This window comes from Hyaena hyaena, unplaced genomic scaffold (genome assembly GCF_003009895.1).
Source record: "Hyaena hyaena isolate Hyena2069 unplaced genomic scaffold, ASM300989v1 scaffold_241, whole genome shotgun sequence".
NCBI classification, from domain to species: Eukaryota; Metazoa; Chordata; class Mammalia; order Carnivora; family Hyaenidae; genus Hyaena; species Hyaena hyaena.
In genome coordinates, this window is record NW_024080875.1 from 1,593,324 (window position 1) to 1,614,911 (window position 21,588).

Below are 21,588 nucleotides of genomic sequence, written 5' to 3' on the forward strand. Positions count from 1 at the left end.
GATAGATTCCTTGGGATTTCTTATACTCCCCTGCTTTTAATTCAGCCTTACTGGCTGCCTTTTCCCTTTATTCTTTTCAAGTTCCTTCTCCTCTTGACTTTTTAATTTTGGAGTGCTCTGGGTATCAGTTCTTGGGTCTTCTTTTCTATCTATACCCATTTCTTGATGATTTTATCCAGTTTCATAGCTCTGATACCACCTCTGTGCCAAATTTATATCTTTATCTTGGAACTCTCCCTCAGTGGGGTTTATGTCCTACTGATATGTCTCCTAATGAGCACCTCAAACTTGGTGCATCCAAATTTGAACTCTTGGATCTATCTGTTGCCTGCTTTGATGTTCATCTCCAGTCTCTCCTGTTTCACTTGATTTAACCTTATTATTTATTTATTTTTAAAGATTTTATTTTATTTTAATTTTTTATGTAGGCCCCACACCCAGTGTGGGATTCAAACTCACAACCCTGAGATCAGGAGTGGCATCTTCTACTGACTGAGCCAGCCAGGCACCACCCCCCACCCCAACAAAATTTACCCCATGGTAAATTTTAAGGTCATTTGTGATTTCCGTTTTATCACACTTACATCCAACCCATCCTTCAGCAAATACTGGTGACTCTACTTTCAGAATGAATCCAGGGGTGCCTGGGTGTCTCTGTTGGTTAAGCGTCCGACTTTGATTCAGGTCATGATCTCCCGGTTCCTGAGTTTGAGCCTCATGTTGGGCTCTGTGCTGACAGCTTGGTGCCTGGATCCTGCTTGGGATCCTGACCGCCGCTTCCCCCCCCCCCCCCCCCCCCCCCCCCCCCCGACTCTCTCTGCCCCTTCCCTGCTTGCTTTCTCTCTTTTTCTCTCTCTCGAAAATAAATAAATATTTAAAAAAGTCAAGGGCTCCTGGGTGGCTCAGTTAGTTGCGTGTCCAGCTTCAGCTCAAGTCATGATTTCACAGTTTGTGAGTTAGAGCCCCTCATCAGGCTCTGTGCAGACAGCCGAGAGCCTGGAGCCTGCTTTAGGTTCTGTGTCTCCCTCTCTGCCTCTTTCCCGTTCATACTCTGTCTGTCTCTCTCTCAAAAAAAAAAAAAAAAAAAAATCAATCAAAATGAATCCAGAACTTGACCCTATAAGATCTGTAATGAATCTGTGGTTCCTCCTTGCCTCAAGCTAGTGCCTGCAGAGTAGTAGGAACCCACTTAATTGTTGAATGCTTGCTTCCTTTTTTTTTTAAAAAAAACTTTTATAAATCTCCGTTTACTTTTTGAGAGAGATACAGACTACTAGTGGGGGAAGGGCAGAGAGGGAGACACAGAATTTGAATCAGGCTCCAGGCTTTGAGCTATCAGCACAGAGCCCGACATGGGGCTCAGACTCATGAACAGCGAGGTCATGATCTGAGCTGAAGTTGGACATTCAACCTACTGAGCCACCCAGGCGCCCCATGATTGATTCTTTATTAAAGTAATGGTACTCAAGACTTCGAGGTTTTACCTTCTCTATTTGAATTATAATATCTCTTAATGTTGAAAAAATAAGTTATTTTTGTATCTTAAGTTTCTCGAATTCATAAGACTTCTGTTACAGATGGAATTCCTTAATGTTTTGGTTTATATACTGAATTGTGTTCGAATGTAGTTAAAATTAAGCTTTTCAGAGTTCTTCCTTTAAGATTTAATGGTAGTTTTCAAATAGGAAAATTTTCTCGTTTCAGTTAATTTAGGTATAATTTGTTATGATGGTTAAAAAATTATTTTTCATTTTATAAAAAAACATGTCTTTAGTAAAGATTAATATTAATGAAATATACGCATATCAGCACTCTCTGTAACACGAGAGTATGTTATGTATAAGGTGACTGCTCTGAATTGTTTACAGCAAAAGAAATACATTAATTGCTTTAATAAAACTGATCTTCATTTCTTCTTCTTGACTCTTGTTTTTTGCGGTAGTTGGGTATTTTTTTAAATTTCTGGTTCATTACCTGTTTCCTGAACTTTGTTTTATCATGTACTCCAGTGTACCCAAGTACACTTCATTTATACATGAATGGGGCAGAGTGCCTTTGTATGTTCTCTTCACATTGGCTTCATTCTCTTTTACTTATTTTTTTTAATGTTTATTTGCTTTTGAGAGAGAGACACCCAGAGCCTGAGCAGCGGAGAGGCAGAGAGAGGGAGACACAGAATCCAAAGAGGCTCCAGGTCTGAGCTTTCAGCATGGAACCTTATGTAGGGCTCTAACCCACTAACAATGAGATCATGACCTGAGCTGAAGTCGGATGCTTAACTGACTGAGCCACCCAGGTGCCTCTCATTCTCTTTAAATATAAGAAGGAAATTAGGCATTGACATATTCTTTTTATTATCTTTTTAAATATGATTGTATTTTAAGTTCTCACTAGCATCTTTTGACAACTGGTATTTTCAAAATTGACTCTTTCCTATTTGGAATTTTCCCCATTGGTAAGTAAACAAAGGTAGACATTCAAATGAGTTATAATAAAGAAGGTAGACTAAATACATACATACCTCCACCGGTGCCTGAGTGACTCTATCGGTTAAGTGTCTGATCTGGGCTCTCGTCTTGATCTCCTGGTCTCTGGGTTCAAGCCCTGCATCAGGCTTTGTGCTGATAGCCCAAAGCCTGGAACCTGCTTTGGATTATGTCTCCCTCTCTCTCTGCCCCTTTCCTTCTCATGCTTGTACATGCTCTCTCAAAAATAAATAAACATGAAAAAATAAACACACACCTCTCTTATCTGTTTAGCCTGGGGCCACAGTGAAGTATCAAAAATCATAATAGACCCGTTACCCTACAGTTTAGTCTTTACCTTCAGATTCTTTACATTTCCCATTTCCATCTATATCCTTCCCTTCTTGTTTAGGCATTAGGAGAAGAATATGATCATTGAAGTATTTCACAGATGGACATCATTCTCTGTTTGGGTTCTGTTCATGTTGCAGGCTGCTGAGGTGGGTGCCTCATATCTTTGTATCAGGATTTCTCAGGCTGATGCCTAATGCTCTTACTCTTGGGGTAGTGTCCCCCATAATGATTTGCTGCCGCGGACTCAGGAGTTGCATGCCACTCTTTCTTGAGTGTCAAGATAGTTTTATATCCCTGTAATGGAGTACTATTCTGTATTTAAAAGGAACAGGATCTCAGTCTATGCCACACCATGGATGAACCTTAAAACACTATTTTGTGGAGGCATTTGTGTAGTTTTTACTATTAGAAAAAGCTTTTAACCACAGTTTCTCAGTTTTGAACTGACCACCAGTCTTTTGAACCGACATTGTTGTTTATATCATGGTTTTGAGAGCCTTAGTTCTTTTGCAGAGGAAGTTAAAGATGTTGTGCGACCATGTTCTTATATTATCTTTTCCTGTCTCTGATAAGGGATGGAGAAGTGGTCTTGTGGTATTTAGTTGTTGGAAGTGGTGAGCTACCATATCACATATCCTCTTTTGAACTATGATAAGCATTCAGTGGTAGAAGGCTGTATTTATCTGTGGGTAAGTATGAGTTTACCATGCAGAAAATCTGACTCTTACATGGGCTAATATGACTAGCCACATGGGGATATTAAAAAGCAGAATGTGGGAATGTAAAGGGGTACAGCCATTTGGAAAAATAGTTTGGCAGTTTCTTAATAAGTTAAACATAAACTTAAAACAGAAACATATGCTATGTGACTCAGGCATTCCACACTTAGGTGTCTACTCATTAAAAAGGGAAATCTATGGTCACACAAAAACATACATAAATGTTTATAGTGGTATTAGTCATACTAGACAAAAACTGAAACAACCCAAATATCCATTAACTGGTGAATGGATAAACCAAATGTATATACATACAGTAGGATACTATTTAGCAATAAAAAAGGAACAAAGTACATGCTACAATGTGGATGAACTTCAAAAACATTATGGTGAGTGATGTAAGGAGATGCTCAGAAAAAGCAAATCTATGTAAAAGCAGAACACATGAGTGGCTGCCTGGGGTTGGCAGCAGGAGCAAAGATTGCATGCAAATGAGCTCGTGGGAATTTTTAGGTTAATGAAAAAGTTCTAAACCTTGATTGTGGTTGATGGTTGTACAACTCTGTACAGTCTCCCCAAATCATTGAGTTATATATTTAGAGTACATGAATTTTATGGTATGTAAACTATACCTCAGTAAAGTTGTTTTTTTTTTTTTTCAAAAAGGAAATAAAAATGAATTTTGTAAACTTAAGTATTAGGAGGAAAATCGTTTGACAAATATAGTCATGTGACTAATGATGGAAATGGATTGTTTTGGAGATGTAATCTTTGAAGTAAAAGGAAAAGGGTGTTTGATTCACGATAAAAGTAAGTGGAACCCTTTTCTTTTGCCTAGAAATCTATAGTTAATACCGAAGATAGCATCAGATGTCTTGACTTAAAAATTTGCATTTCTCCATATTTCTGTACATGTGGCTCATAGAGTAAATTGCTACCATATAAAATAACCTTTTCAGAGCCGTTTGTTAAGGACCTTAACATATCCCTTGGCCTATAATTCCACATAAAAAATATGTTCTCAGGAAATAATTAGAAATGAAAACAAGGATTAGTATTTGGAAATGTTCACTGTAGCATTATGTAGCACAATAAAAGAATTACTAATATGCATGCTGTCAAAGTAGGAGGAATGTTTATAATTATTTCAGTTATGGCTCTGTTGTTTGCAAGGAGTATAATTCCTTTCGAACCAGCTTTTGTTGAAAGGTATACAAGGGAGTCTAACAACTCCAAAACGGCAAGATTGCTGAGGTCCTTTAACAGTGGGCCCTTTGAAAGCGAAGCCAAGACTGCTTTCCCCGTTTCTGGCTCCTAGGGGCCAGGCTAGTCACTTCTGCTTTCCGTGGAGACCTGCTTTGTCCTCAGCCTCTTCTTCAGCCAGTCTGTCTTGTGCGTGGTTCAGTGCTGCTTGCCAGCTCTGACTATCAGCCTTTGTTCCAATTCCACAATTTCCAGAGCACGAATCTAGACGTGGTCATTTGTTTTTGAGCCCTAAGTGGGTCAGTGGGTCAGTTATTTGGTCTTCTCCTTACTCTTTTTGGGCTCTATATTCAGCTTTAGTGAAAATGAAATGGTGTTGGATAATGACAGTGACATAATAGATCTCATGGACTTATATGAGGGATTGCAGATATTAATTTGAAAATATGGGCCTTCTGTGATACAATTGCTTTTCTTTACTTACACTCACACTCTTAAAAGAATAGTGTGCATTTGTGGTATATTCCTGCTGTGTGTGGGCGGGGTGGGGGGGTGGACTTGGCCTTAGTGATGTTACTCTCTCCTGACCTTTCATCTGCCCTATAGGTTTGCCTCAGTGGATCTTCCTCCTGTGCCCATCCCTTTAATATTGCTGTTGCCCCGTGCCTCCCCCTCCACTTCTTTTCATTTCATATCTGTCTTTGTAGAGTTTCTTTTACCCCCTGTGGCTTCAGAGATCCCTTATATCCCCAGATCGCTGTGTCTTTACCAGACACTGTCTACTGAGATTCTGACTATGGCACCCACCATTTTTTTAAAGATCATCAAAGCTTCTGTTTTGAAACTTCATAGCTTTTTGTACCTCTGATTATTCTCTGCTACAATTATGTGTGTATTGTGCCTTACTCAGTTTTGTATTCCTGGTAGCAAAATGGATTCATTCAGTATATTTCCACTTGTGTATTCCGGTTTTTAAAAATGGACTAATTATACTTGTATGTGATTTTGTTGTTTCCTTCCTATCCCCCCAAAAAAGTATAACTGCAAACCTTTTTTCTAAATATAAAAATTATTTTCAACATTGTCTTTGTGGTCAAAGGAAAAAAAAATCAGCTTGGTGGATATGCTTGGTAAGAACATTTTTCAAGTATTTTTGGGTTTATTAAGAGGAATTTTTCCTGAGAATAAGGACATAAAACTTACTGCATTTTGGACACTAATTATATGTGGGTTTAATTTCTATACTAGATATCTTGTCTTACCACAAAAGAAAGAAATCACTGAAAAATTCAACTAATTCAGAAATAATGCAATATAGAGAGTGAAAATTTCCATTATGATGGATCGATTTGAATTGTGGAAATGGTGATTTTTTTGTGAATACATAATAAATTTGTTAGGTGAAAGTATGGCTATTGGTTGAAGGATGAATGTTTAGTTACTATATGGGGCAGGCAACAACTGAAATCACAGATCTGCTTATTAACCTCCACAGTGTGTGCTAAGTATAAAATGTTTGTGCTCACCTGTGGTATCTGTATTAAAGGCTTGGGCATTTTGTCCCATTCGCTGAATGCAGACAGTTTGGTGAATCAGAGGGTAGTTTGAAATCAGATGTGAAAGGTAGTATAAGGTCAGCCAAGTAAATTCTAGTTTGTTTGTTTATTTATTTTGTAATTGTAGCATTTACTAGAAGTATGGCTTTGGGAACCTTATGAACATCTTAAAGACTTCTTTTTTTAAAATTTTTAAAAAAATGTTTTATTTGTTTCTGAGAGAGAGACAACGTGAGCAGGGGAGGGTCAGAGAGAGAGGGAGACACAGAATCTGAAACAGGCTCCAGGCTCCAAGCGAGCTGTCAGCACAGAGCCCGACATGGGGCTTGAACCCACGAACCGTGAGATCATGACCTGAGCCGAAGTCGGATGTTTAACCAACTGAGTCACCTAGGCACCCCTCTTAAAGACTTCTAATGGGTGGCCAATCTTGGCGAGATGGTTTAACACAGAGATATAAACTTTGGTTTATGTATTCAGGGTATAAATGATAAGCAGGAAGGTAAATAAAAGAACTAGGAATGTGCTTTTTTTCTGTTAATTTTGTAAAATGTTTTATTTCTGAGAGAGAGAGAGCGCACGTGAGAGAGAGCAAGAATGAGCATGAGCAGGGGAGGGGGAGAGAGAGAGGGAGACACAGAATCAAAAGCAGGCTCCAGACTCTGAGCTGTCAGCACAGAGCCCAGCATGGGGCTTGAACCCATGAGCCTAGAGATAGTGACTTGAGCCGAAGTTGGATGCTTAACCAACTGAGCCACCCACGTGCCCTGGAAAGTGATTCTTTTCATTTGGCCCTTTTAGATAGAACATATTTGATATTTGTAGTAATGACACTCAGGTAGAGTGGCAGAGTCATAGTTGTCATTCAGCCTTTTGGGCATTAGTGGAGTTAATGAGAACTGTAAATGGTCGTCAAGACTTGGTGCTTCATGGAATGAACATTTTGATGATAATGGCATTATTGCTGGGAGAATGGGTCTCTGAGGGAGAGAATCTTCCGCTCTTGGATAAATCTAGACACAGACTTCATATGGAAGATTTCTGTTAACACTCTAACAGAGCATTCCTAATCAATATGCTTCATATTAATCAGTATGTGTGCTTCAATGAAATAAAGGAGAAATGAATTCTTAAAGTTAACTTTTAGGGAAAAGACATTTTAGAAGGTATGATGAAAACCGAACTGTCTTTTGAATTTTTTTGTGCTTGACCCCATAGTCCATTATTTCTTAAACTTGGTTTTAGTTCAGGTTCTTTTCCTAGCAGCTCTAAACTTTCTGTAGACGGTACAGAAAGGAGTGGAAAACACATTATTTAGATACTTTGATAGCTTGGCCATGACCATGTCCTTTCTAAATGTGGTAGTAATGTAGAGACAAAATGGGGAAATGTCAAAATGCTGATTTCCTTTTGGAAGCAAAGTACGTGACAGATTGGTTTGGGAATATTTTTGAAAGCCCTGTGATTGAACAGCAAATAAGAGCAAGAAAAGGGAGTTTTTGTCTTCTCTAAAATCCATTTAGTGTATGTGGGCAAGAAGAAAGGGAAGAAGATGCTCTTGGTTAAATTGGTTAAGCACTGTTCTTTCTATCATCTTTATCTAAACTGTAATCTTTTTAAACTTCTGTTGCATGCATTGCTGCATTTCCTTTCTACGTGTGCTCTTATTTATTTTCATGGCAAATGCATTTTTAAACAGTCTCTGGGATAATTATTACCATTAATTTTCATATTTCTATTTTAATGATGTTTTCATTTATTCCTTTTGCTAGCTGGATTGCCTTTTGCAATTCTTACTTCAAGGCATACCCCTTTCCAGCGAGGAATATTCTGTAATGATGAGTCCATCAAGTACCCTTACAAAGAAGACACCATACCTTATGCGTTATTAGGTGGAATAATCATTCCATTCAGTATTATTGTTGTAAGTCAAATCTGCTTTTCCAAGTTTATCACTTTTGGGCAGTTGGCTTAATTTTGTGTTAATCTGTTAATGATTGAATGCATAAATGTCCAAAACAGTGTGTGTTTTTTTGAATCTTTAATTGAAAGTGTTACTTGATCAAGAAAATCTCAGATATTTTCAGTGGGACCAAAGGAATAACAGTGTATAATTAGAAGAACCTCACTGAAAGTGTGTAGCTTTTATACTAATCTTTTTTGGAGTCCCTGTGACGTGTGGAGCTCTAATTTGCTGTTGGTGCAGTAATCATGAAATAGATGCATGTTATAGCAGTATGTTTTTAGCATACTTTATACCTAGGGTATTTTATAATTTGTGGAATCAATGTGTATGTACCTACCTTCTAGTTGCTGAGTTCTAAAAAACAGAAATAACTAATCTTAAGACTCCATTCTAACCCCTGTCACTTTAAAGAATTAAAAAAATTTTTTTAATGTTTTAGTTATTTCTGAGAGAGAGACAACGTGAGCAGGGGAGGGTCAGAGAGAGAGGGAGATACAGAATCCGAAGCAGGCTCCAGGCTCTGAGCTACCTGTCAGCACAGAGCCTGACGCAGGGCCCGAACCCATGAACTGTGAGATCATGACCTGAACCGAAGTCGGACGCTTAACCGAGGCACCCCAGGCACCCCCAAAATTTTTAAATAATGGCAGAAGCTAGAGAGAACAGCTAAAGCTCTGTATATGATTAGTAGTGAACAAAAATTTTACTAGTACTGAAAGATAATAGTATTATGTCCTATTGTTTTTAGGATTTCAGGTGGGAATGCCTGGAGAATGTGCTCCAGGTAGAAGACTTAAAGTGATTGGACTAGATTATTTTATAATTTCTTGACCTAGACAGTCTTTGACTTAGATTAAATAGTCTTATGCTCCATAACTTGTAATTTAAAAAAAAGATATATGTGGTTTAAAGGAGAGAATATGGTCCCCTCCAGGAGATAGGCCAACAAGATAACATATATGTCTTGTCTATTTTGGAGTTTATTGAAAAAAAAACCAAAACTCTTAATTTATAAGTTTAATTTTTCTTTTACGCTTATTTTGAGAGAGAGAGGGACAGAGGGAGCATGAGCAGGGGAGGGGCAGAGAGAAGGAGAAAGAATTTCAAGCAGGCTCCATGCTGTCAGCACAGAGCCTGACATGGGGCTCAATCTCACAAACCTCATGAGATCATGACCTGAGCTGAAGTCAAGAGTCAGATGCTTCACTGACAGAGCCAGGCAAGTGCTCCTAGAAATTTAATGTTTTATTCAAGAATGATCGCAGCTCCTTATTACCAATGAGAATTGATCAACTTATAATTTGTGGTACATAATTAATAAAAGAAAACCTCTGTCATAAACAAGTTTGTTCCATGAGAATGTGAGTTCCTGGAAGTCAGAGATGGTGCCATGTTTTTGTTGGTATTCTTGCTGCCTGCCATGGAGCTGGGCATGATAGAACCTGGCATGTCCTAGGTGCTCAGATGAAATAAGAGTAATTGCACAGTAATCCTGGTTGGCTCTCCTGCAGTGTGGTGAAGTTTTAAGAAATCAGCAGATCCCTTTGATCTAGACACATCTTTTGCACTGAATTCTTACTACTAATAGAAAGCCCAACCTATGATTGTTCCTTTAAGGAGTCAGTAAGAGTAGGGTTTTTTTTTTTTTTTTAAGGATGTATGTTTCTGAGGTGCTCTTTGAATATAAAATTTTTAGTAGGATACTTCGTTGCAAATACAGTTGACCCTTGAACAAGGTGGGGATTCGGAACCCTGATCCCCCAGTGCAGTCATAAATCTATGTTCCAGCTTTTGATGCTCCCCAAACTTATCTAAGAATAGCCTACTGTTACCTGGAAGCCTTACTCATAACTTAAATAGTCAATTAACACACAATTTGTATGTTACATGTGTTACATACCATATTCTTACAATAAAGTAAGCTAGAAAAAAGAAAAAGTAAGATCCTAAAGAAGAGAGAATACATTTACAGTACCATATTGTATTGATCAAAAAAAAAAATCCATGTGTAAGTGGACCTGCTCAGCTCAAACCTGTGCTGTTCAAGGGTCAGCTTAGTAGCTGAGTTCATGCAGGATTGTCCCTTGGAGTACTCTAATGCTGCTGCAGAAGTATTTGTCTTCCAGTTCTCCTTGACTTTGTGTCTCACTAAAAGGGATGCTGAACCAGCAGAACTACAGAAATCCATTAGAGATCTAAGACCTGCGGCAGGATAGGGTGCTAACTGCGGGCAGCCAGTGTGGGGGTGTGGCCTGTCCATCAAGGGTAGGGCCTGACACAACACTTAGCAAGGAGTTATTTATATTTCATTAATTTGGAAGTTTTGACTCATCATCAGCTGTGAGAAAGTTATCTTTATGTTTCATAAAACAAATACATTGAATGTAGGTTTGTTAAAAAAAAAAATACTGCTTAAAGGTGCTATCAAAGTTCTATTTGCATATCAACAAATATTGCACAGGGCAGTGTTGTATGTACTAACAAAAAAAATTCACTTTGTTCATTAACTCCACTTCTTTCAGGCAGCACTTGTTTAAACATGTAAACATTTAATTTTATTTACTAGAAAGTCAATCAGTTCTTTAAAAAAAAAATTGGGACTGTGATTCAGACTTCATACCTGTTCAATCCGATGAGACCATTTTGACTTTGGAAAAAGATTCAGTAGAATAATGGGAATGAAGGTAGTTAGAGATATTTAGGAAGGAGTAGAAGTGCACCGGTGATTTTAGAGTACACTTTTGGAAAGCTGGGCCCTGAGTGGAAGACACATAATACAGGGACAGTGTAGAGATGTGTAAATCCTTTTGGTTGATAGATTTTTAAAGGAGATGGTGAGAAAATAGTGTGGTGCATAGGTTGTTTTTAAGTGACTGAATTACATGGATTTAGGTAATTATTAGCGTTGATATTTCAGAGTATTTTGTTTTAGTCCCCCAAACTTTATCTTGAGTTCTTTAATAATTTATCATATCTTTGCAGTTCAGATGATGTGTAACAAGTGATCCCAGCTCTAAAGTAACACTACAGTTAGCTTAAGTGTGGACTTCACCAGAGGCTAAACATTGGCATAAATTTAGGCTCAAAGGGGAAGATAATGTATTAAAATGAAAATATGGCTGTCATGTGTAGTGAAATGCACGGACACAGCCCGACATTTAATTTGGAAAATTAGTTAAGAACTCATCTATTACCTATTTCTCTCAGTTAAGATGGAGTGTACATCAATAAAAAAATGATGCACACCGACCTAGCATTTGTCGGCTTTAGCGTCTCTCCGCCCTGCCCTACCATTTAGGTTTAAGTTTCAGCTTACACTGCTTCTGTGAATCAATTTGTCATCTGTGCCCAGTACTCTGAATTCTAGTGAGCTGATTTGTTGTCATCAGTGTCAAGACCAGGGTTTGAGTGGCCCTAAGGAATGATCATCATGCCTAGGAAAACTCCCAAAGATCAAGAGTTGGAAAACAGTTGAGTGCTTATGCAAGATGAACAGCTGATAGCTGAGGTGTGAATATTATGAATATTTCAGCGGCTCAGATTGGTATATATTTTAAATGATCAAAGAACAGTTCCATAATGAAACATGAGAGAAGTCTTTTCTTGATCTGTGATCTACCAACGCAGTTGCTGGAATACCTTAACAGTCAGAGGAGACAGTGTATACAGGGCCACTAGAGGCACTGGGGGAGAACCCTAAGCAAAATGGCAGAGGTGTGGTGTCCCTAGAAGTGCATATGGTTTTTCTCCTGAGAAAAGGATCTGATTAAGTCATTCATGTCAAGCACTATAATGAGGAATGTGTTTCTGTGGGGCTTAATATTTAAACTAAGGGTGTTTACCTGTTACCTAAGAGGCATCACTTTTAATTAAAATTTATTAACCACCTGCTCTGTTTTAGGCCACCATGGTGGTACTAGCTTTCTATTCAATGAGTAAAACTTTGTTCTTGCTTTTGTAGAATTCATAGTCTATTTGTCAGAGTTTTAACATTCTAATTGTGGAATTCTAGAAGCCATGGAGCCAGATGAAGAAATCTCTTTCAGAAGACAATCATTTATTTTACCTATTTATCTTACCTATGATAAGGCCTTCCCTGAAGATGATTGGAAATTATCTCCACTAAATGGAATGTTTGAATTTTCTGTAAAATTGTTAATGAAAATTTAAGACAAAGCCACAAAACTAGTTTATATATTAAGCACAGCTTTGTGACTTGTATCTCCCCACTTCCCCCAATATAAGCAAGCTGACTCTTGTCGTTTAACTATTTATTTTGGTCTCAAGTGGCTAGAATGTGGATTGTTTTTATCAGCACATGTAAGTTTTTTACAATTTTGACTTTCAGTATTTTTTGGATTTCTCAGGGTTTTGCTCTGTGAGCTGGTCAAGTATTTGGAAGTCATTTTATGCCTTTAAACTCACTACAGTGGCATGTGCTGATACATGCTCTACTGGAATCTAGGGGGGCATTGTTGTCTCTACTTTTAGTGAAAACCAAAGTCAGTGAAAAATAAAGAGGAAAGAGTCACTCACTTGAAATGTTTTCTTGGACAAGGAGACCATCAAATGTACGTTTGGTCAGTTAATGAGACTTGTTAAGAAAGCCAGGCCTAGAGTCTCCAGAGGCGGGACTGGGAGGCTGTGTCAGCAGATCAATGCCCTCTGTACCCTTTGGCCTCCGTGTTAGACCTCTGCTTTTATATTAGTTTACTCCCTGAAACTGTTTTACTTTTGAAGATATGATGAATATGTTTGACTCAGAGGAATGTTTGATAAAAATTAGGACTGCCAGATAAAAGTACTATATAAGGGACATTCTAATTTAGGAAGTTTGTCTTCTTTTAACAAACATGGGTTTTGTCCTCCGTGATACATCATTGTCTGCTTTTTAAAACCCACTGTATTTGAGTACAAGAAAAGAAGTAAGGTCTGTTGTTTCAGGTAGACTTTGAGATTGTTTTGGCCATTGCTTTTTAAGCAGTATGCACAATTCATCTAGAGCCCTTTTTCATGGTTTAGAATTAGCTATCCTAACTGACTCTCCATTTGCAAATGAAAAACAACCGGTGGTTTTAAAATACAGATTTTACTGTGATTTATCATTTTGTTTTCTATTTTCTATTTTGTTTAAAGTGCCTGGTTTCCACTTTAACATACTATTTTTCTGTTTCTTTTTCAGATGATTGTTGGAGAGGCCCTGTCTGTTTACTATAACCTCTTGCACTCGAATTCCTTTATCAGGAATAACTACATAGCCACTATTTACAAAGCCATTGGAACCTTTTTATTTGGTGCAGGTGCTAGTCAGTCCCTGACTGACATTGCCAAGTATTCAATAGGCAGACTGCGGCCTCACTTCCTGGATGTTTGTGACCCAGATTGGTCAAAAATCAACTGCAGTGTTGGTTATATTGAAAACTACATATGTCGAGGGAATGCACAAAAAGTGAAGGAGGGCAGGTACGTGTTAAAACTTTAGTGTTTGTTTTATCTTGGGTATTCTTGGAAAAGAAGATTGCAGAGACTGGAAGGTGAGCCATCCACTAGCTTAAGGAGAGAAATAGTGTAATCACTGAGGTGAAGTAAGACCATATATTGACCCATTATCTTTACTTATTCTTTTTTCCCCCATTTTAGCCCTACCTTCTCTTTAAGAGCATTTTAATCCAAGTTTTTGCATCTCCAGTGAATAATAATGTAAAATGAACTTTGTATGTCATATACTTCAGGACCAGCAAACTTTTTCTTAAGGCACCAGACAGTAAATACTTTAGGTTTTGTGGGCCATTTGGTTAATTTGACAGCTGTCCAGCTGTGCTGTCGTACCAGGAAAAACCTACCACAGACAGTCCTTGAACTAACGGCCATGGTTATATTCCAGTAAAAGTTTTTTTAACAGAAACAGTGACTGCTTCAGGGGTTATAGTTCGCTGACTTTGATGAAGTCCAGTTGTGTATTAAGTACCTTAGTATTCTTAGAGATTATTTTTATAAGGAACCTTCATATCTTGACAGCTTTTGGTCTTCATGTTGCCTTCTTATAATACCCTTGGTGGGCTCCTTTCTACCCCTGGAGCACTATTAGGCATGAATGAAATAGAATGTTTGGAACCCAAAAGGTCCAACTCTTTGGTTTAAGCATACGACTTAGGCTCAGCTCATGATCTTGTGGTTTGTGGGTTCAAGCCCCACATCGGGTTCTGTGCTGGCAGCTCAGAGCCTGGAGCCTGTTTCAGATTCTGTGTCTCCCTCTCTCTCCACCCCTCCCCAACTCATGCTCTGTCTCTTTCTGTCTCAAAAATAAACAAACTATTAAAAAAAATGAAAAAAAAAAGTAGCTATCACTTTACCTTAGTTATTCATCATCCAACAAATACTTTTTTTGGTTAAAACATCCTTTGACTGTTGGTCATAAATGATTCTCAGACATTTTATTATCCCTGTTGGTTCTCTTATGAGCTACACAGGCTTTGTAGTAGCTCCTAATTTTTACATTTAGTAGGGATGAGAGAATTCCTTATTCAACTAAGAGTATACACTGTGCTGTGTGCAGGAGATTCAGCAGTGAACTAGACAGCTCTGGTTCTCCTCTTCATGAGCTTAGTCTAGCATGGAGGACATACATTAAACAAGTGACGGCAGTGGAAGGGAACCTCCTTGTTGATACTGAGGCCAGAGAATAGAGAGGCTACTGAACAGCAAGCTTTGAGGTTATCATAGGAGGACTGATAGAGGGGTATAAAGTCTCAATGAAGGAGGGAGAAGTGACTAATGCAAGAGGCAATTGAGAAGTAGATAGTAGAACGTGGTATTGTTGATTTGAATTTACGTAAGCAAGCGTTTTTATGAGGGCTAGAGGAAGAATGGTGCAGAAGTGGCTCTGAGGAGTAATGAAATTAACAATATCAGCACTGGGCTCTTAGGGTGTGAGACATGGAGGTCTCATTCTCTCCTCTGGAAACACTACAGTGTCTGAGGGAAAGGTCTCAGATTTAGTGACTAGGAGGTTAGCTGACCTTTGCTGAAGAGTTTGAAGACACAGGGAAGTAGAGAGGACTATCCATGCCTGTCTCTCTAATATCTTTCCTGCATCACCCAGCAGAAAATAGAAAAACTCTTTTAATGTTTTCTCTTGGCCAGGGGATTTAAGAAAGTCACCAGGTAATAAAGGTTTACCTAAACTCCAGAAAATACCATTACAATTGATTCGTAAAGGACACAGACTCTTCATACATGTACTGTTTCTCTGGTTCAGCTGCATAAAACTTTACTAAAAATTTTTTTGTAACAATATATCTTTTTTGTAAAGATTTTTAATGTTTATTTTTGAGAGAGAGAGAGAAAGAGAGACCAACCACGAGTTGGGGAGGGGCAGAGAGCGAGGGAAACAGAATCTGAAGCAGGCTCCAGCTCCCGAGCTGAAAGCACAGAGCCTGACACGGGGCTCAAACCCACGAGCCCCGTATCAGGACTTGAGCTGAAGCCGGACAGTCAGTTGACTGAGCCCCCCTGTAACACAACAATATATATTATTGAGAGATTTTTCTTTCTTACATAGGCCATTTGGATAAAATGTGAAATAATATAATTTATTTTAAATAGTATAAAAGTAGTCACAGTTTTCAGTCCATACATGTCCTATAATCTGTCTCTTCCTACTATATCTAAATTGCCCAACATGTACCATTATACTTTGATGACAAGTATATGTAGGTTTTTTAGCACTTTGCCCTTTAAAGTTTCTTCAGCAACCCACATTTTCAATGAGATCTGTTGGTAAGCTTTTGGGTTCTGAAATAAGGAAAATCAAACCTAGAAATGAAATTTTAAGAAAATTATGTCTTCTGAGAAAAATGTGATTTCCATTAGTGTTTCCATCATAATTTAGTTTTTGCTGTGGTTTCAGAGCTTTGTAACATTGGTGCATAACTGTGGCTTTGCTTTGCTATTCTATCGTGGAGCATAATTTGGTTGGATTCAGGCTTTCCTGTTGCTTTTGTTGAATTTTACAAGTCAGGATGCCAAAAATGCAAAAACATTTCAGTCTAGACATCGTCTGTAATATATTAATTAGCATTACAGTGTAATCTCCTTTAATATGTTTGTCTCCACAGCCTGCCCCCTGTACTTTTATTTTAATTATAAAATTATAATGCTTGATGTTGGAAAGAAGGGAACATAAGCACCCAAAATGAGTCATTTTTGTTGACGATAAATGAGTCAGAGTTACATCTAGGGGTGAGAGTACTCTACAATTTGGCTTTTGGTCTTGATTCCCCTCCCCCCCCCCATTTGTTCTCTTTTCTTCTATTCCCTTCTACTCCCTCTGCCCTTCCTGTCTGTGTGCACCGTCCTGTGCTCTCATATTACTGATGGACTTTTACCAGGATTCATTTGTGGCCTTGGGTCCTAAACATAGAAGTGAGAACATAAATGGACTAGAGTAGAGTACTTACTCATTGTGATATCCAGAAAGCTTCTCTTCATTTAAATTTAAATGTAATATTTAAATTTAAATATTAATTTAAAATTAATACCTAGGGATTTACTATAAATGAAGGCTATACTTGTAACTGTGGGACATCCAACTGCCATTGCTTATGCCAAAGAGAATAGCATTACTTTCGGTCTGTGGAAAGAAATTACTAATGAGCCTAGGTAGTTCAGACCTGTAGCAGTCTGCTCAGGTAAAGGTTCTCTTTAGAGAATCCTAAGGAGATGCTCTCAAAGAGAATCTTTAGACCAATGGCTCTTAAGTGTTACTGATTCATTGTAATCACCTGGAGGGCTTGTTAAACTACAGATTTCTAGGTTTCATCGTCAGGTGTTTAATTCGGGAAGTGGAGTTGGAGGCTGAGAAGATGTGTTCCTAACACACTCCAGGATGCTGCTGCCTCTGTGCTTGGTCTCAGGACCACACTTTGAACCAGTGCTTTATATCCCATGGTTGGTGGGACTACAAGCTCACATGACATTTGTTATCTCTGGATGTAAGGCAAGGTGAATTTAAGATTGTGTACGACTAGCTTTGTTACTGAATGATCTGTCACTGCCACTAACTCGGAATGAGTGGGTGAGCCCTGGTGCTACTGGGGCCAATTGTTTGGTGCCAGGAATCCCTGGGGAGGAGGGGAGGGACTGGACAGCTCTTGGGTGGGTTCGCCAACGTTGACCCCTCCACCAGCAGGATGGACACCTTCAGAGTTAGAGAGAGAGGTTGGGAGGACACGTGCAAGCGAGCAGGCAGGGAGTGGGTGATTGTGGATGGGGGTCAGTATGTGTTCAGCCCACCATCATGGGTAGGGAAGAGGACGAGTGGGATGTTGTTATCAAGGCTTTTCTGGTCTGGTGGTTGGGCTCTTCAGGTCTTTGCAAAATGTCTTCGTCCGTGCCTTAAGAAAGTGTGGTAAGAAATAAGCACAGCGGGTTTTCGTTAGAGCATCAGTTAATCGGTCTTATCTGTTTCTGGTTTTAACAGTTGGGCTCTGTAGTTGAGCAAGAGAGCTTGCTAACAGCTGCTCTATTTGTGATAGAAACTGTTGTCTTTTAGAGAATCACCTCTTTTTTCTGGCTTGATTTATTTATTAAAAAATATTTTTTTAATGTTTCTTTTTGAGAAAGGGAGAGCATGAGTGGGGGAGGGCCAGAGAGAGAGGAAGACAGAGGATCCAAAGCAGGCTCTGTGCTGACAGCAGAGAGTTTGATGTGGGGCTAGAATCCAGGAACTGTGAGATGATGACCTGAGCCAAAGTCTGACGGTCCACTGCCTGAGCCACCCAGGTGCCACTTTGGGCTTTTATTTAAATTTGCTTAAGCATAGACTCAGTGTTCCTGATTGTTTCTAAGTCACTGGTCTTTGGCTATATAGATGAGATGTTCAGTACAAAGTTGTTTCTTTTGGATTATGGCCACTTTGTATTACATAGATGTTTATGATATATTTGGTTGAATATGAGACATAATTTTCCTTTTGTCTTTTTTTAAAGAAACCCCCATGCAGGTAAATAAAGGTAAATTTTGAGGGAGTGCCTTCTGTAATAGTGAAAACCCATTAAAATTACACTGATTAGCTGTGGTATTAAGTTCCTGGTATAACCTGCCTCTGTTCTCTGAGAGAATGGCTTCTTCTGTGTAGTCTAATTGTAGACATTATGGGATACTTTATCTTTCAGAAACATTTATTCGGGTTTATCTATACTTCTTGTTTGTGTATCAGTAAGCTAGAAGACAGCCTTTGTTTTTGTTTTATATCTACATGGAAAAAGCAACATATAGAATAAAAGAGGGGATAATTTAAAACAACTTTTTTAAGTTTATTTATTTATTTTGAGAGAGAGAAAGTACAAGCCAGAGAAAGGGAGAGAGAGAATCCTAAGCAGGCTCCATACTTGACAGCACGGAGCCTGAAAGGCTCGAACTTGGCAAACCGTGAGGTTGTGACCTGAGCAGAGACCGAGAGTCAGATGCTTAATCTGAGCCACCCAGGCACCCTGAAAGAGAGGATGATTTTAAAAGATCCTTCATTCTCTGAAAGGACATCAGTTATTAGTGCATTTAAAAGGAATGTGACTTCAAGGCCAGCACCTCTTCCTTCCACTTCCTCTGTTCTCGATGTTAGTATGTGACAGTTTCTGTTGTAGCTGTGACTGTTACCTCACTCTCATGCCAACTCTTTTTACCCCAGTGTTTCTTTCTTTCTTCTTTTTTCTTTTTTTTAACATTTATTTATTTTTGAGAGAGAGTGCAAGCAGGGGAGGGGCAGAGAGAGAGGGAGACATAGAATCCAAAACAGGCTCCAGGCCCTGAGCTGTCAGCACAGAGCCTGATATGGGGCTTCAACCCACGAACTGTGAGATCATGACCTAAGCCAAAGTGGGACGCTTAACCAACTTAGCTACCCAGGTGCCTGATGCCCCAGTGTTTCTTATGTTATAGTAATATTGGAATCACATGGAGCCTAAGAATTTGCATTCCTAAAACCTTCCCCAATGGTGCTGTGGCTCCTCATCTGAGAATCATGGTTTCATCCTATCTCTGAGGTTACTAAATTCACCTACGGATTAGTCCTAGTCACTGTGGAAGCTACCAAGGTGTGCAAGTTGCTGTCATAGTGCTCACTATGCCGGGAGCTGCGACATGTTTGGAGATTGTATGTGTGATAGAACAGATACATGCTTGAAGGTGTAAAGATAAAACCCTCAATGAAATCAGAGGGTAGTCATACCACTTCTGGTCGAGGAGACAACTTGGAGGGAAAGGTCTGAATGTGTAGAATTGGGGTGGGGTGTGTATTCAGGTCCGGGAGCAGTAGCATGATCAGAGGCAGGCAGGATTAGGGTATACAGGCAGTGTTTTAGTAGACTTAATTTCAGTAAAAACTGATATCATTTTGGGGGTTTTGTTTGTCAGTTGTTAATTTATAAAGGCAGTCTGCGGCAGTTAAGGCTAAGGAAACTTTGTTAAGAAATAAAAATGAAGTTACATAACATGATACCTAGTTAAATAGCTATATACTTTTCTTATGCATACTTTTGTTTAGGCTGTGCTGCATTTATACATGCCATATAATTTTGTTTTAGTGTGGCAAAAAAGCAAGAGATTTTTTTCTGCCTTGAGATTAAACTCGGTCCTTGCTTCTCTTTTATGAATGCAGAATTAGTTGCCTTGACGTGTGACTTTATTTTGGTTGATTGCACAGTTGTAATGATAAGATCCCTTCTTTCAGTGACTTCCTGCCGCTATTTATTGGTAAATATATGTATATCATCTTGTATTTTAGAACCAACCTTCCCACCCCCCAAGCTAAAAACAGCCATCTGCTTTGCCTTTTTTAAATGGTAATATAGAGTTAATTATGAACAAATATATCAACTTTGGGTACTTCTTGAACTTATCTTGGATTTTCTTCAGTTTTTGAGTTAGAATGTAGGAGGCAGTGGATATATTAAGATGAAAGAAATTCTTAGGTTTTGATAAATCAAGCAGTGCTGGGCATTAAACGTTAAAAGGTTACTGAATCACATGAACACATCATCAGCTGGTTTATCTTGATGCTTTGTACCTTCACCTTAGAACGTTTGAATTCCACATTGCCAGCTTTGAAATATGAAAAAAAGTTTCATAGACACATCAATGAGTATTTTTTCCAGATTAAAACATAATGATAAATCTCACAGATGGGATGGTATAAAGCTTGAGTTTCCATGCCGAATGAATGTGACCAACATGCATTTTCATTTAATTAGAAAATAAGTATTTTTATTGAGAGGTTAGGATGTGAGTTGAATTTGTGAATAGTAAAACAAACTTGATTTTGGTGTCGTGTTGGCTTATTTTTCAGAGATCATTGAAATGTTTCTTTGTGTGTTTTTTTTTTTTTTTTTTTATATCTCTCTAATTTTAACTTTTAGAGAGAGAGAGAGAGACTGTGAGCAGGGGAGAGAGGGAGAGAGAGAATCTTAAGCAGGTTCCGTGCTGAGGGTAGATAACTGTGTGGGGCTTGATCCCATTACCCTGGGACCATTACCTGATCCAAAGTCAGGAGTCAGACACTCAACGGACTGAGCCACCCAGGGGCCCTTCTTCATGTGATTTTAAAGAAAACAGTATTTTTCTGTTTTAAGTAGCTTTTGTAATAAGTGAACAGGAAAAGGAAAAGCATCAGCATTCGATGTGACTGTCTCCACAAAGTGCCCAAACTGTTTACTTAAACCTAAGAGTATTCCTACTCAATAAGTTCAAAATTATCTTTTTATTTTCTCATTCCTCTCTCCTTGTCATTCAGAGTGTGGTCCTCTGCTCTGACCAGCAGGATGGATATCACCTGTGAGCTTGGTAGACAGGCATAATCTTGGACCTCACTGCTGGCTGACTCAACAAACCTTATTTCATGTAATAAATGAATTTATATATGCACTTGAGAGCAAGATTATAGGATTGGTTAACTTTTTTCTTTGTATCCTGTTAACCATTATTTTTTTTTCTTATGTTGTCTATTGCAACTGCAGTGTTTTGCTTCTGAGGTATTGTTTGGAAATTCATGAAGATGAGTGGCTTTCAGGATTTTTAGTTTGTTGAAGGATATAAATGAATCCTTTAAAAATGGAGAAAATCTAGAGTGGCTCCGTCAACTAAGCTTTGGACTTCGGCTCAGGTCATCATTTCATGGTTTGTCGGTTTGAGCCCCATGTCAGGCTCTGTGCTGACAGCTCAGAGTCTGGAGCCTGCTTTGAATTCTGTCTCCATCTTTCTCTGCCCCACCCCTGCTCACATTCTGTCCCTCTCTCTCTTTCAAAAATAAAAATAAACATTTTTTTTAAATG

General features: G+C 38.6%; 1 protein-coding gene across 2 annotated transcripts in view; it reads left to right on the forward strand.

Moving 5' to 3' along the window:
- PLPP1 (phospholipid phosphatase 1) overlaps window positions 1-21,588 on the forward strand; it is an 85,759-nt gene that overhangs the window by 43,242 nt on the left and 20,929 nt on the right. The window contains exons 2-3 of one of the 2 annotated variants that reach the window (XM_039244536.1): window positions 8,070-8,221; window positions 13,446-13,726. In XM_039244536.1, coding sequence (XP_039100467.1) covers window positions 8,070-8,221; window positions 13,446-13,726 — 433 coding nt within the window. The remainder of the gene's footprint in view (window positions 1-8,069; window positions 8,222-13,445; window positions 13,727-21,588) is intronic. The other variant, XM_039244535.1, reaches the window with a different exon arrangement.